This window comes from Lemur catta, chromosome 7 (assembly GCF_020740605.2).
Source record: "Lemur catta isolate mLemCat1 chromosome 7, mLemCat1.pri, whole genome shotgun sequence".
NCBI classification, from domain to species: Eukaryota; Metazoa; Chordata; class Mammalia; order Primates; family Lemuridae; genus Lemur; species Lemur catta.
The window spans coordinates 106,737,397-106,752,048 of NC_059134.1; the positions used below are offsets into that span (position 1 = coordinate 106,737,397).

At 57.3% G+C, this 14,652-nt stretch overlaps 1 protein-coding gene across 1 annotated transcript in view; it reads left to right on the top strand.

Annotated features, from left to right (window-relative positions):
• KCNQ1 (potassium voltage-gated channel subfamily Q member 1) overlaps positions 1-14,652 on the top strand; it is a 292,046-nt gene that overhangs the window by 220,965 nt on the left and 56,429 nt on the right. The window contains exons 12-14 of the mRNA XM_045558459.1: positions 2,857-2,951; positions 3,790-3,836; positions 4,731-4,792. Of these exons, the coding sequence (XP_045414415.1) occupies positions 2,857-2,951; positions 3,790-3,836; positions 4,731-4,792 (204 nt within the window). The remainder of the gene's footprint in view (positions 1-2,856; positions 2,952-3,789; positions 3,837-4,730; positions 4,793-14,652) is intronic.

Here is a 14,652-nt window from a genome sequence, read left to right on the forward strand (position 1 = left end):
TAGTCCTCACACGAGTGCCCGGGAGCAGCGTAGGAGACAGTCATTCTCCTTCCAGAAGGCCTAGACCACCCGGCAGGGAAGGTTGGCACAACTTGCCAGGGTGGTCCCGGCAGCACCCCTGCATCCGGCACCAGGCCCCCTCAGCAGAGTCCCCACCCGCCTGGGCCCTGGAGCGGCCACCCCACAGCCTCTAGACTCCATGGGGGGGTCCGGATGCAGACCCTGCCCCAGGCAGCCCTGGGCAAGCTCTTCCCCAAGTGGCTGGCACGGGACTGCGTAGGGGCGTGCCTCGATCCTGTAGCTGCCGCAAGCCCCGGGAGCAGCCCTGGGCCAGGCCACACGAGAGCAGCATGTGGGCCCCTCGTCCTGGGCACCAGCCACCACCTTGAGGGACAATTTGCACACTCAGCGGTCCCACGGTGGTGTTCTGCTGCCTGCCCTTCTGCCTACACCCTCTGGGGGGGTCTCAACTAGACCAAGTTGTGCCACAGCCCCCAGCAGGGCCTGGGACTTCTCACTGTCAAAACAAGGGTCACAGTAAATGTCATTGTCAGCTGGCACTGGGAGACCTGCCTGACTTTTCTGGGGGAGACCTGAGGGCCAGCTGGGACAGGAAGTGATGCAGGGGCACTGGGAGAGGAGGCCCCGGCCTCCTGGTGGCACCAGCCAGCGCCCACCCAGGGAAAGGAAAGGGCTGCAGGAACCCCTCGAGGGACAGGGCAGGACAGAGCAGCCCCCAAGGGCAGAGGAGACCAAGGGAAGGGCCTGGGTATCGCCTTGCTGGAGGGCAGCGTGGCCCTGACAGCTAAAGCCACTGACCTCACCCTGGGAGAGAAGAGGTGGTGGAGGGTCTTCCAGGGTGGGGGTGGCCCCCGGCCTGAGACGGTGGGCCACTGCGGGACAGAGCCGAGAACCCGACGGGGACTTGTGGGACTGTTCCAGGGTGGGCACCGGGCTTCCTGGGGGTGGCCTCCAGGGTCTGGTGGCACCCAGCAGAGCATACGGACCTTGTGGCTCCTGGGCAGGCCCAACTCCAGGGGTGATGTGGCAGCTGCCAGCTCAGGTCCAGAGATCGTCGGCAAGGGCCCAGCCGTCCCTGTCCCTAAGGCGCAGGCAAGAAAACTGGCCGTTGGGGGGGAGCCGGCTGAGAGCCCTGCACTCCCTCCCAGGCTGGGGTCCCCTCTTCTGCCTCGGCACACAGGCCAGGGTCTGAGTGGCCCACGAGGCTTCCGGAAGCAGACTGGGCAGCACCCACCTCCCCGCTCTCTGCTGCTCCCTGCACCCCAGGCCCTGGTGGCAGCGGGGCCCTTGTGGGGCACAGAGGCTCTGGCACGAGGATGGGGTCTAGGCGCCCTCCGACCTCCCCAGCTGGCTGGAGTCACAGGGGCAGCTTGGAGGCCTGGGGAGCAGGAGGCCTCCAGAGACCACAGTCGAGGGGAGGGGAGCCGTTGACAGTGAGGAGCTGTGTGGGGCTCCAGGGGCTACCCACACCCACCAGCCCAGCTCTCAGGCTGCCTCCCCTTCCCCCACCCGCCCCTGCCCAGCCTCAGGGGCTGCAGACGTGGCGGGTGGCCCCCCTGGCTGCTTAGCTGGCCGATAAGTCCCTGGCCAGCCGCCCCTGTGTCTGGCCCGAGGAGCCAGAGCCTCTTAGCCCTCCAAGTTTGCCTTGAACTCCCCTGTCCACCGTCGGTCAGTCTGGACAGGCCGGCGTTATCTCGGCTCATCGCGGGCTCCCGCCGCTGCCGGGGAAATGAGTTCTGGAGAGAAAGCCGAGACGGTCTCTCCAGCCAGGCCCCAGGCGGCCACTTGACAGAGGCCCCCGGAGCCCTGGCCAGGCCCCGGCGGCTCTCGGACAAGCCTCGGCAGCTGGGATGCCCCTGGGCTGTGGCCCTGGGTGTCGGTGGGCACTGCCGACGCTTCCTGGGCTGTGCCCAGGTGGAGCGAGGCGGAGGCCCAGGGCCCTGTCCAGACGTGCCCCTGCCGTCACGCGCACACGCAGACGCCCCTCAGTGCTCACACGGGCACGTTCACGCACTCCGGTGTCTGCAGCGGCCCCGGGCACCCCGACCCGCACCCGCCCAGGCCATCCGGGGACCAGCACAAGGACTTGCCCCGCCAAGGGTCAGGCCTCCGTCACCTCGACACCTCACCAGGCACACCTAGAGGTGCCCCACGCCTCATAAAGCCCTTCAGTCCACAGGGAGTGACCCCACGACTCAGGGCCACATGGAACGTGTGTTGAGAAGAGGCTCAGCCACAGCCGGCTCTGGTTCTGGCTCGGAAAGGACCCCTGACCTTTCCCACCTTCTATCGCATTTATCCTCACTCCCTCCCTGTCAGGCGGACCCCAGAGGTGGGCTGTCATCTGAGGTCACCCCTGCCCAGCACTGGGGACTGCCAGGAAGGGTGCATGGCGGACCACCTGCCCGCCCTGAGAGCAGTGGGGGCTGCTGCTGGCGAGCTTGCCAAGGGTCAGCGTGGGGCCCGGCGGGCGCCATGCAGAGCTGAGCTGGGCCGGCACCTGGGCACTGTGCTGCTCTTCCGCCCCTCTGCGGGGCCAGCTCTTGAAGCTGTTTGAGAACTGGGGACCAGTGGCCTGGGAAGGGGAGCTGGCAGGTCCCTGCTGATTACTGGACAGGAAGCTGAGGCCCAGAGAGGCCAAGCCAATGGCCCAGGGTCACCCAGTGGGGACAAGCCCTGCTGTCACCTACACACACCCTGCCCGGCCTGCCCCACCACGCTGTGCAGGGGAGCTCCCAGATCTCACCCGCCCCGCTAGGGCAGACCCGTCACCACGTGTTCAGAGCCATGCCACGGCACAGGGAGCGGAGTGACATGTGTCTTTCTGGCCCACAGCAAGCGCGGAAGCCCTATGACGTGCGGGACGTCATCGAGCAGTACTCCCAGGGCCACCTCAACCTCATGGTGCGCATCAAGGAGCTGCAGAGAAGGTGGGCAGGCTCGGGCCCCAGCGACGGGGCACGTGGGCACCTGGGGGGGCACAACCAGCCTCAGTTCCGTGGGGGCAGGGCCGAGCCCTCCTGCCCCTCCCCTCCCCTCCACGGAGGGAGAACCCCGTGGGCATCTCCGCTGTTTCTGCGCCTCCCGGACCGGAGAGGCTGGAGAAGTTTTGGGGACACAAGGGAGGAAAACACCTGCCTCCCTCCCCGCTGGAGCAGCAGCCCCGGCCGCCTCCCGACTTGGGGTCGCTGCACAGCCCAGCCCCCGCCTCCCACCACTCTACGCAGGAGGCCAGGCCCAGCCGCAGGCGGAGACGTGCCTGGCAGAGGCCCCTGCCCCCGGGCCTGGAGCTGAGGACCCTGCCAGTCGGGAGCCAGCGTGTTCTGGGCTCTGGCTTGGATCCTGGAGAGCTGGTTCCCATGGAAGCAGTGCCATCCGGGGGGCCTGCTCAAGCTCAGACCAGCTAGCCGGGAACCGGCTCTGTGTTGCAGGGGTGTGGCTGGGAGGCTGTGTCTGTCTGGCCAAGGGGAGGCCAGGGGCTCAGGGTGCCCCCCCATTGCTGAGAAAGCGTAAGGAGCAGCCCACCTACCACCCCTCTTCTCTGAGCTGCCCGCCTGGCCCCTTGGGAGCATGGGCACAGGGGGCACCTGGCAGGTCTCAGGTGGCAGTGGTGGGTGCCCCCAGAATGGTGGGGGGGTGCACTGTCTTGCTGGGTGCATCAGCGCATCCGCCCCGCAATGGCTGGACATCACACGGCGCCAGGGCACAGCACGGACATCACACGGTGCCAGGGCACAGCGTGAGCCGGTCTCTGTCTCCTCCCCCCAGGCTGGACCAATCCATCGGGAAGCCCTCGCTGTTCATCCCCGCGTCAGGTGGGTTCCGCCGCCCACACAGCACCTTCTCCCCAGCCCCCGCCCGGCCTGCCACTCCCCACAGTCAGACTCCAGAGCCAGGGTGGGGGGCGAGGCAGACCCCTAAGCAAAGTGGCTTCCAGGGGTGCTTTGCAAAGATTTTTCAGTTCGCCTAAGAACCCACCTGGATCCCTTTAAATGTGGAACTTCCAGGGCTGGGCAGTTGGGTGTGGACACGTGACTCCAGGGCAACCTCTCAGGGGGGTCTTGGCGAGGGAAGGGCCTGCGGGTGGGGCTTGGTGGGGTGAGCTGCCCACAGAACTCAAGGGCCATCGTCAGGGCGCCGCCCTGCTCAGGTGGGGGACACAGCAGTGAGGGTGCCAGTTCCCCGGCTCTGCGCCGGCTCGCTGTGGCCCTGGACAGGGGCTGGGAGTCGCGCCGGGGCAGGGTGGTGGGACGGCTGCTCCTTGGGGTTGCCCCGGCCCCCGTCCAGACGGAGCGGCAGCTCACAGCAAGGCAGGCACCTCCCCCACCCCTGCCACCCCTGCCACCTGGATCGGGGCCAGTGCCGCCCTGGGGGAGGAATGTCATGGGTTTGCACCTGGGCAGGTACCCCAGCCCAGGCAGCCCCGGGCAAGGTGAGCCCGTGGCCACAGGACAGGTTCTCAGAGGTCACGGAGCGTGAAGGGTGGGGCAGGGACGGAGCCAGGTCCAGGCTGGCACAGCCGGTGCCCTGCCCACTGCGCCGCCCCCTGCTGTTCTCGCCACGGGAGCCCTTTAAAAGATGCCCCTGTAGGTCAGGCCTTTCGCCTCGGCTGCCTCCTGCTCCCGGGCTCCACCAGCCCAGCCAGGGCCACCTGCCCTGTCCCTCCCCCGCTGCTGCACGCCCCTGACGTTGGTGCTCTGGCCCTGCAGAAAAGACCAAGGACCGCGGCAGCAACACGATCGGCGCCCGCCTGAACCGGGTGGAAGACAAGGTAGGCTCGAGCGTCCGGCCGCCGCCGCTCTGGCAGTTAGCGTCCTTGAGGACGGCACAGCGTCGCAGCAGCATGTCACCCTCCCAGCTCTGTCCCGAGCGTCACATGGCCTCCCTCCTCCCTCCTTCCCACGCTCATGGCAGCGCACGGCAGCTCCGAGATGGGACGTGGGTCCACCCCACACCCGGCTGGGCGTCGGTCCCCGTGGAAGGGGCCAGCTGGTGTCTAGTTCTCTGACAAGCGGCGGGAAGTGCCCACTGGCCCCTCCCTGGCGTTTCCAAGAGCCGCCATCACCCGGCGGGTGGGGAGTGCGGTCCCGCCTCTCATGGCTCCCTCAGCCCCCAGCCCGCGCACTGGGGGAGCCAGGGCCCTTCCCCACACCAGGGGCTCTGGCCCTGTCCCCCGAGCAGGGAGCAGGACCTCAGGGTGGGGCACACGCCGGGGCCTGCACGGTGACCCCGCTGTTTCCCGCAACCTCGCACAGTCTGCTTTCGCTCCAGGAGGCTCCTGGCCACGCCCTGAGTGCAGGGCTGGTGGGTGCCGGCCTCCAGTCCCAGCCTGCCCTGGGCCCAGCTGTCTGGGGCCTTGGCATGGGCAGGGCGAGGGTGCAGGGAGACGCAGCGCCCGACTAGGGTGGGCTCCAGGGAGAAGAGGTGTCTTCTGCTTGTCCTGAGCCCAGGCGTGCTGGGGGAGGACTCGGCTTTGCCCGGCCAGCCCCCTCAGCCCCCGCGTCTGCATGACCCCTGCGGTAGGGTCCTGCCTGGGTCACAGTAACGGCTCCGCCTGGCCCCACTGGGCATCTGGGAGGTGCAGGGTCTGTGGCTCCTCCTCTGTGTCCCGGCCGCCCAAGACCCCGCGAATCCAGACGCCAGGGCTTCGGCACGCACAGATGGGCCACCAGGGTGCCCTGCTCCTGCCAGGATCTGTGCCCCGCACCCGGGGTGGCCCAGGAGCCACAGGACACTCTGGGCCGAGGGGCAGGGGGTTCTCAGGCCCATGGCTGAGCCCGCCGCTGCCCTTTGCAGTCTCTGTGGTTTGAAGCGGGCTGTTATCTTGCCAAACAGCTCGGCTGTCTGCATGGACTTTATCTGAAAGTAGCTGAGAGGCTAAAAATAGAGGAATTTCGGTTGGGCAGGGAGTGCGTCTGCTGTGCGGTTTCCCCGGCAACGCCTGGCTCTGGCACACGTCCACCGCGGCACAGCCCGGCCCACGCTCGGGCGAGCCGGCTCCCCATCCTGCCCCGCCCCATCCTGGGCCCAGGGCCGGAGCATCACCTCTCCCCACCTGGCACAGTCTGCCCCTGGCCTGGGGTGGACGTGGGGCCCGAGACCGGTGGCTGGGAGCAGGCGAGGGGCCGGCGTTCGGGTGCCCACTGGAACACTCGCTCGGGCCTGGCCCGCTGGGGCTGTGTGGCCCCCGCACCCTGAGCCCCCCAGAGGGCCTGGCCATCCATGGTCGGCACAAGCCCGAGCAGGGCTGTGCCCGGCAGACGGCCCAGTGAAGGTGTGCCTATCTGGCAGGGCAGGGTCTGAGCCCTGGGGGAGGTCTGCCCGCGAGCCCGGCCAGGCCCAGAGGCCTGGGAGCCCCAGTCTCCGCCGTCTGGCTACGGGGGTGTCTGCTCGGCTTTCCCTGCTGCTCACACGCGGGCATACCCGGCACAGCAGGCCGGGCGCCCTGTATTGAGGGCAGAGCTAGGAGTTTCCAGATGACATCAAAGGAAGTCGTGCTAGAGCCAGGGCGTGGCACCAGGCCCCTCCACTCCTCACGCAGCCCTGGCCAGGCAGCCTTTGTGGCCCGACGCCTGTCACAGGCAGGATCCTGGGGGCCTTTCGTGGATGGCACAGGCTGGGCACGAGCCTCCTGCCCCACAGTCCCCGGCCCCAGCACCACCCTGCCACCACTGCAGTTCCAGGCCTTTCCTGTGGCTCTGCCTCCTCCTCCACGAGACGGGCCACCCCCTTTAAGCCCAGACTGGGAACCTGGTACCCTTTGGGGTCACAGTGGGTGGCTGACAGGGGGACGTGGGGCCCTGAAGGGCAGCACCCCCTTTCCTGGGCTTGAGGAGCAGCCATCTCGTGGCCTGCCGGGTTCTGAGCACGAGAACACCGCCCATGGGTGACCAAGGCCGGTGTGGTGGGCTGCGGTGGGGCCAGCACTGGCCTTGGGGGTGCAGAGTTATTGCCCGTCCGTCAGATCTGAGCAGCAACGCAAGTGTTTTCCGGAGTCCCTGATCCCTGGGGGAAGGTTTGAGAACAAAGCGGCCGAGTCGCAGGGCCCCAGCAGGCGCTGAGCCAGGGCTGCGCGGGGCCGGGAGGCTCTGCACGCACCTCACTTAGCGGCACTGGCCCTGCACCATCCTCGTCCCATCACCGAGTCCCTGTCCTGGGGTCCCCGAGTTAGTGAGCAGCACCGTGGTCCACACTGAATCTCGGCCCCTCTAAGGGGTCTGAGCTGGAACCAGGTTGCCCATTGAGGGTTGACAGAGACGTGCTGACCCGGCCGGGCAGGTGGCAGCCTGCCCAGCCCCTCCCCCGCCCGATGCCCCCTCGGGGACAGACCCTGGGAAAGGCCGCCGGGCCCAGAGGGCATGGCGGCACAGCCTGGGCCCCTATCACGGTTATCAACGCGGCCATCGGGACCACGAGCAAGCCAAGCGCAATCCTGCTGACTTGGGGAAGAGGGGACAGGAAGTCCAGCAGCCACTGGCCTGCGGAGGCCTGGCGGGCCCACGACACCGCCAGTGCCAGCCGGCCTGCCAGCCCAGCCAGAGCCCGGGCCCTCCCAGAGGCCCCTTCCCCTCCCCGGCACCCCCCGCTGGCTCTGGGCCAGGAGGGAGTCAAGGCTGCAGCCCCCAGCTGCTTTCTCAGCTCAGCCCAGCCACAGGGACGAGGGGCCCAGAGGGGAGCAGGGAAGAGGCCTTGGGGACGCGCAGCTGCCTGGCCCCCACTCCTGGGAGGGGGTCATTCTAGGGGTCAGGGAGGCCTGGAGTGTCCCCTTGCAGGGTTGCCATGGAGCTTTTTCAGGCTTGCCTCAGTTTCCCTAGCAGGGAGCCCCTCCTCCCTTTATGTCCGGGCCAGGGGCCCACCCCGGGGAGAGGGAGCCCATGGACTCCCTTCTCGCCCAAGCCCCACGGTGCAGCCTTGTGCAAACTCTGCTTGGCAGCGTGTGTCTTTGCTCCAAAACGAGCCGCCCACCCACCCTGCGGGGTGCCCCCCGCCCCCCGGGACTCCTTCCCACCTGCCTGCCTGCCCTGGCCACTCAGGCTCTGCCTCACTCTGGGGTGTGGTGAGCAGAGACGGCATGCCCGCCCCATGCCCCACGGACAGCACCCCGGGCGCGGCACGGGGCTGCTCCCTGCCCGTGCCCTCCGCTGTCATGTGGGGGGCTCTGAACTCCTATGTGTGTGCACATGCTCTCCCGCGGTCGTCTTGTATCGTTGTCTTCTTTGTTCTGGAAAGGACTCTTAGTTGCCCAAATAAGTCCTCTTTTACAGGTGGGAAAACTGAGGCCCAGAGAGGTTAAGTGGTTACCCGAGGGCACACAGCCAGTTAGGTGAAGGGCTGGTCCCAAGGAGGCCACAGACAGGTGGGGGAGGCGCGGGGGGACAGAGAAAACAAGAAGGTGTTTCATAATCACTCTGCATTTGGAAAGAGGCCGGGGACAGAGGGCTGGGGTTGGGGCAGGGCCGGCAAGGTCAGCCTCAGGGGGTGGACGATTCTGACAGTCCCTGCAGCGGGAGTCCTGAGGACGCCGGCCCTGTGCACTCCTGCAGCCCCAGGGCTTCCGGGGTCCCGGGCAGGGCTCAGGGCCAGCAGCGTGGCCTGTCCTGGGGGGAGCCGATGGCAGGGCCGTCCCGCCCTTCCTCCTGAGCGTGGGTCCTCAGCTCCGTCCCCCCAGGACCTGCCACGGTGTTGACGTCGGGCCCTGTTTGTTTTGCAAGCTCCACTCACACTGCTTTTGCTGATAGGAGCACAGTGGGCTGGGGGCTTCTTTCTTCTCTGGTTCAGCCGGAAATGTTCACAGCTTAGAGCCGGACACGGGGGAGTCCCAGGTTTCTGGGCCCCAGTCAGAGGGCGCCGAGTGGGAAGAGGCCCCCACCTGACACTCCCCCCACCGCCTCCTGCCCCAGGAGCCGGGCAAACGTGCCTCCGGGACGCAGGCCCCAGCTCCGCCCCCAGAGCGGCCCAAGGCCGGCGCCCTCGCTCTGCAGCCCAGCCCCGCTGAGCTCAGGCCTTGGCCCTCTCTCGCTCGGATTGTTTTCCCAGCCACCTATGTGGTCCCCAGCCTCTCCCCCGCCCGCCAACCCTTCACGTCGTATATTATTTCTCGAGCGCTGCTGAAATCCATTTGCTAATCTTTTGTTCAGAATTTCTGTGTCAATATTTACGTGTGAGATACATGCATAACATGATTTCCTCCGCTGGTCTGTGCCGGTTGGGTCGGGGCATCGGAGGGGCGTGAGCTTTGCGGGCTGCGCTTGCAGCGGTCCCTCTTCCCATAGCTGGGAAAGGCCGTGCGAGTTCGGGGCTTTTGTTCTTTCCTCGGATGCTTGGTGGAACTTAAAGGGTGAAGCGGTCCGGGGCCTGGTGTTCTCTTTGTGGGAAGATTCTTAATTACGGATTCAATGCCATTCACAGTGAGGAGGAACTCGGGGTTTCTATTTCTTCTTGCCTGGGCTTTGATAGATGGCTGTGAATTCTAGGAGTTCATACATTTCGTCTTAGTTTCGAGTTCATTGGCACTTGTGATCATGTCCACGCCAGCCGCGTCGGCATCTAGACCCTCTTTGTCCCCAACGCTGTGCGCTTGTGCCTTCGCTCCCCCACCCCCAGGTATCCGTCAGTTCTATTAAAATTTTTAACAAAAGTTGGCTTCGTTAATCCTCTCGACTGTGGGTTTTGTTCCGTTTCACTCTTTTCTTTATTTCCTTCCTCCCATTCATTTGGCCTTCGTATACTGCTCGTTCTCTCACTTCTTACGCTGGGTAATTATTAACCTTCAGGCTTTCCAGCTGTCTAAGGTGGGTATTCAGGCCTGTACGTTTTTCCTCTAAATGTCACTCAAACTGCATCCCCCGTGCTCCGCACACGGCATTTACTTTCAATCTCCATTCGCTTTTGTGTTCGTCTCAGCTCTGTCGTGACCCCCTTGTTCATCTCAGGAGTTATTTAGCAACGTGACTTTTGTCATTGCTATAATCGTGGCAGAGCTTTCTAGTAATCTTGCTCTGTAACGCGAGAGCATCCGTCTGCATGATGTCAATCTTTTGGAATGTTTTGGCATACGATTTACGGCAAAATGTGTGGTCAATTTTTGTAAATGTACCTTCCGTGCTGGACACCAGCGTCTGTCCTGACCCTCCCGGGCACGGCGTGGTTCACGTCACCCGAGCAGGCTCCGGGTCTTCTGCCTGCTCCTGGGAACGTTTTTATCTACTTGATCTGGCATTACCGAGAAGGCGTAGGGTAAATTTGTTTAACTTTCTAAGAAACTTCTGAACTGTTTCCAAAGGATTTGTACCATTTCATTTTCCCATCAGTAATGCACAAAGGTTCCACAGCCTTGCAAATACATGGCCTTTTTTAGTTCCGCCCGTTTAGCGAGTATGTAATGGTATCTCATTGTGGCTTTGATTTGCATTTCCCTAATGACTAATGATGCCGAGCCACTTTTCATGTGCTTATTAGCCATTCATAGTCTGCTTTGGTGAAATGTTTATTCAACTCTCGGGCCCATTTTCTAATTAAGTAGTCTGTTCTATTATTGAGTTGCAAGAGTTTTTTACATGTTCTGGATACAAGGCCTTTATCAGATCTATGACTTGCAAATATTTTCTCCCGGTCTGTGGCTGTCTTTTCATTTTCTTAATCGTGTCTTTTAAATCACAAAAGTTTTAATTTTAATGAAGTCCAATTTGTCTTTTCTTGCATGGCTCATGTTTTGGATGTTCTGAGACCTCTTTGCCTAATCCAAAGTCATAAACACTTTTTTCCTATTTTTTTTTCTTCTAGAAGTTGTATAGAATTAGCTCTTACGTTTAGATCTATATTTATTAGGAGGTAATTTTCGGATGTGGTGTAAGGCAAAGTCTGAGTTTGTTTTCTTTTATTTTGTTTTTGCTTTTGGAGATGTGGCTGTCCCGGCCCCACGTGCTGAAAAGACTCTTTCTCCTCCATTCAGTTATGGCGTCTTTGTCAAAAATCGATTGACCACAGATGTATGGGTTTCTTTCTGGATTCTCAACCCTGTTCTGTTGGTCTGGATGCCTGTCCATAAACCCACACTACACTGTCTTAATTCCTGTAGCTTTACAGTAAGTTTTGAAATGAAGTAGTGTAAGTCTTAAATAATTTTCGTCTCTTTTCAAATTGTTTTTGTCCATTCTCAGTCCCCCCGAATTTTCATATGAATTTTAGGTTCAACTTGTTTACTTTTGTCAAAAAAAAATAAATAGCCTGCTGGTATTTTGTTAGGCATTATATTGCATCTATAGATCCATTTGGGGAAAACTGACATCTTAACAAAATCATACCTTACAGTCCATGAACGTGGTATAGCCCTCCATTTATTTGATCTACTTTAATTTCTTTCAGTGATGTTTTGTAGTTTTCAGTGTATGAATTTTACACCTCTTTTGTTAAATTTATTCCTAAATATTTTATTTGTCATCCTGTTGTTAATAGAATTATTTTCTTAATTTTATTTTTTAACTGCTCATTACTGGTATATAGAAACACCATTAATTTTTTATATCAATCTTGTAAACCATGACCTTGCGGTTAGCAGTCTTAGTAGTTTTTGTTGTTGCTATTGATTCCTTGTGATTTTCTACATATAGGGTCATGTCGTGTGCAAATCAAGACAGTTTTACTTCTTCCCTTCCAATCAGATGCCTTTAATGTCTGTGTTTTGCCTAAGGGCACTGGCTTGAACTTCCAGTAAAATGTTGACTAAAAGTGGCTAAAGCAAGATCTTGCCGGGAAAAGCATTCAGCCATTTGCCATGAAGTATGACATTAGCTGTAGGTTTTCCATAGGTGCTTTTATCACGTCGAGGGTATTTGCCTCTATTCTTAGTGTGTGGAAATCTCTCATCGTGAATGGACGTTGGACGTCCCCAGATGCCCTGTCTGCGTCTGTTGAGAGGATCGTGCGGTTGATTCCTTGTTCTGTGGATATGGTGGAGACATTGATTTTCAGGTGTTAAACCCACCTCACATTTTGGGATAAGTCCCGCTTGGTCATGATGTGTGATGCTGGATTAGGTTTGCTGACATTTTGGTAAGAAAGTTTGTATTCATAAAGGATTTTGATCCATAGTTTTCTTCCCTTGTGATTTTTTTTCTGACTTTGATGTCAGGTTTTTAAATCTTTTTCTTTTTAATCCTATAACTGTATGTTCTAGGTTTGTTACTTGTGAACACTATATTACTGGGTTTTAAAAAATCATGTAATAATTTACACTTAATATAATTTCTGACAGTGTATTTTGTGCTTTCCATTTGTACTAAATTTTTAATGTTTATTTTTTTCCTCTTCTTGTTGGGTTGATTATTATTTCTCATTCTACTTTTCCTTCCCCTGGTTTTGAAGTTGTATATTCTATTGCCATTCTTGTGGAGGTCAACCTGGAACATTCTAAATGTATGTTAGAGGTAATCGCTATCTTTACCCATATCTTTAATAAAACAAGGACCTTGCACTTTCACTGCAATCACTCTCCTCCTGACTTACGTGCTTCGTTGTTGTATATTTTAGTTCAATCGTGTTTATTTTTTAACCCACGAATTGGTGGTGTTTTATACAATCAGCATTTGTTTAAATTTAACCTATTTGTCTCTTTGTCACTTGTCATTTCTTTTTCATCTCAGATCTTAAATCTGGGATCACATTTTTTCTGGCTGAAGCATTCATTAGAATTTCTTTCAGTGAAAATCAAAATCTCTCGGATGTTATTTGTTTGACAACGACCATTTTACTGTCATTCTTAAAAAATATTGCTACCAGTTATAAAACTCTAGGCCCTAGCTTACCAAAACTATTTTCTTTTAGCACATTGAAAATATTATCAAACTGTTCTTTTACTTTCATTGTTACTGTCGAGAGGGAAGAGGAGGAGGCACTGTGGCTCCTTGGGAGGTGAACGGTCTTTCTCCTCTGGCTGCCTTTAAGGTCTTTCCTTTGACCTTCTTCTGCATCGTCACCAGGATGTGTTAAGAGGTTTCCTTTGTTCTGCTCAGGTTACCTTTATCTGTGGCTTGGTGTCTGGCCTTTATCTTGGCATAGGTTCTGGATTATTCCCAGCCAATATCTCTTGAGGTTTTGCTTCAGCCTCATGGTCTCCTTTTGGAATTTTTATTCCACGTGTGGTAGAGCATCTCACGCTCCTTCCTGTCTCCGAACCTCTTTCTAAAAATGTTATCACTTTGTCTCTCTGTACTGTATTCTAAATAATCTTCTTATTCATCTTCCAGTTCACTAATTGTTTCTTCAGCTGTGTTTAATCTGCTGTTAAACCTGTCCAGTGACTTTTAAATTCCAATTATTAATTTTTATTTATAAAAATTCTGTTTGGTTCTTATTCATACCTGATAAGTCATTTGTATCGTATCTTCCTCTTCACTTATATATTCAAACTGTTTAAAAATCTCTTGAAGTGTATTAAATATGGCTGTTTTATATTTAGTTTTTCTGAATTCCAGTATCTAAATCTGTATCGCTGTTTTATTGTTTTCTGCTGGCCCTCATTCATAGTGTTTCATTTCCTTTGCTTTTTTTTTTTTAACTGTAAGCTCATATAGCTTGAAATTTATCTGTGGGAAGTCTCGAGGCCTGGTGTGAAGTTGAGGTCCTCAGGGAGGATTCGTGTTTGCCTCCTCCGTTGCCACACACACGGATGTACCACCAACATGGTCTTTGATTCCAGGCTCATGGTTTCCTAGACCACCCAGGTGGTGTGAATTGGAGCTTCCAAGCTAAGCCTGGACCAGCTTGTGAACGTGACTTCCCAGGACAAAACTCATTCCCCTCCTCTTAGCAGTGAGGCAAGTTCCTTAGCAATCTTCTCGGGGAGTGGGCGCTTTGTCACTGAGCCCCACGCTGAAGATAGAGCCCTCTGAGGGTCCCAGCTTTATGTAGGTCCCTGCCGTGAGACCGCCCACCTGGCACAGGCCTGGGCTTTGATGCCTAATTATCCGCCCCTGGTGAGACTGTGAAAACCAAAGCTCAAGTTCATCCCATTCATCAAAGGCCTTCAGGGCCCCCCTCACCTTTGGGGGTCCCACTTTCACTGAATTCTCAGCTTCTAACCTTCTTTACTCCCTGGTCAGCTCATTGGTGCCGGACACAGATATGATTTTAGATTTTCTAATAGCCACTTTAAAAATGATTAAAAGAAATAGGTGAAATTAGTTGAAACAATATTTTATTTAATGCAGTAGACCCAAAATATTATCATTTCAGTATATAATCAGTATTTAAAAAACTGTTGGAATAGTTTACATTCTTTTTTTCACGCTGGGTTTCAGAAGCCGGCGTGTGTTTTAGGAACGTCTCCATTCGGACACTGGGTTTTCGTGGGAAGTACTTGGTCCGTATTTAGAGTTCATAAAGTTTACGGTTGAAAGAAGAGGTTCCCATGCCTAAGTCACTTCCAACGTACTTAAAAGTTTTCTAATAACTGAATCAAGGATCCATATTTAAATTTTAACTTCAATTTATTAAAATTAAATAAAATTAAGATTTCAGTTCCTTGATCTCAGTAGCCACATTTCAAGTGTGCTGTAGCCACACAGGGCTGGTGGCTGGACTGCTGGACTGTGCAGCTTTGGGCAATCGTGTCCTCATGGTGGGAGGTAACCC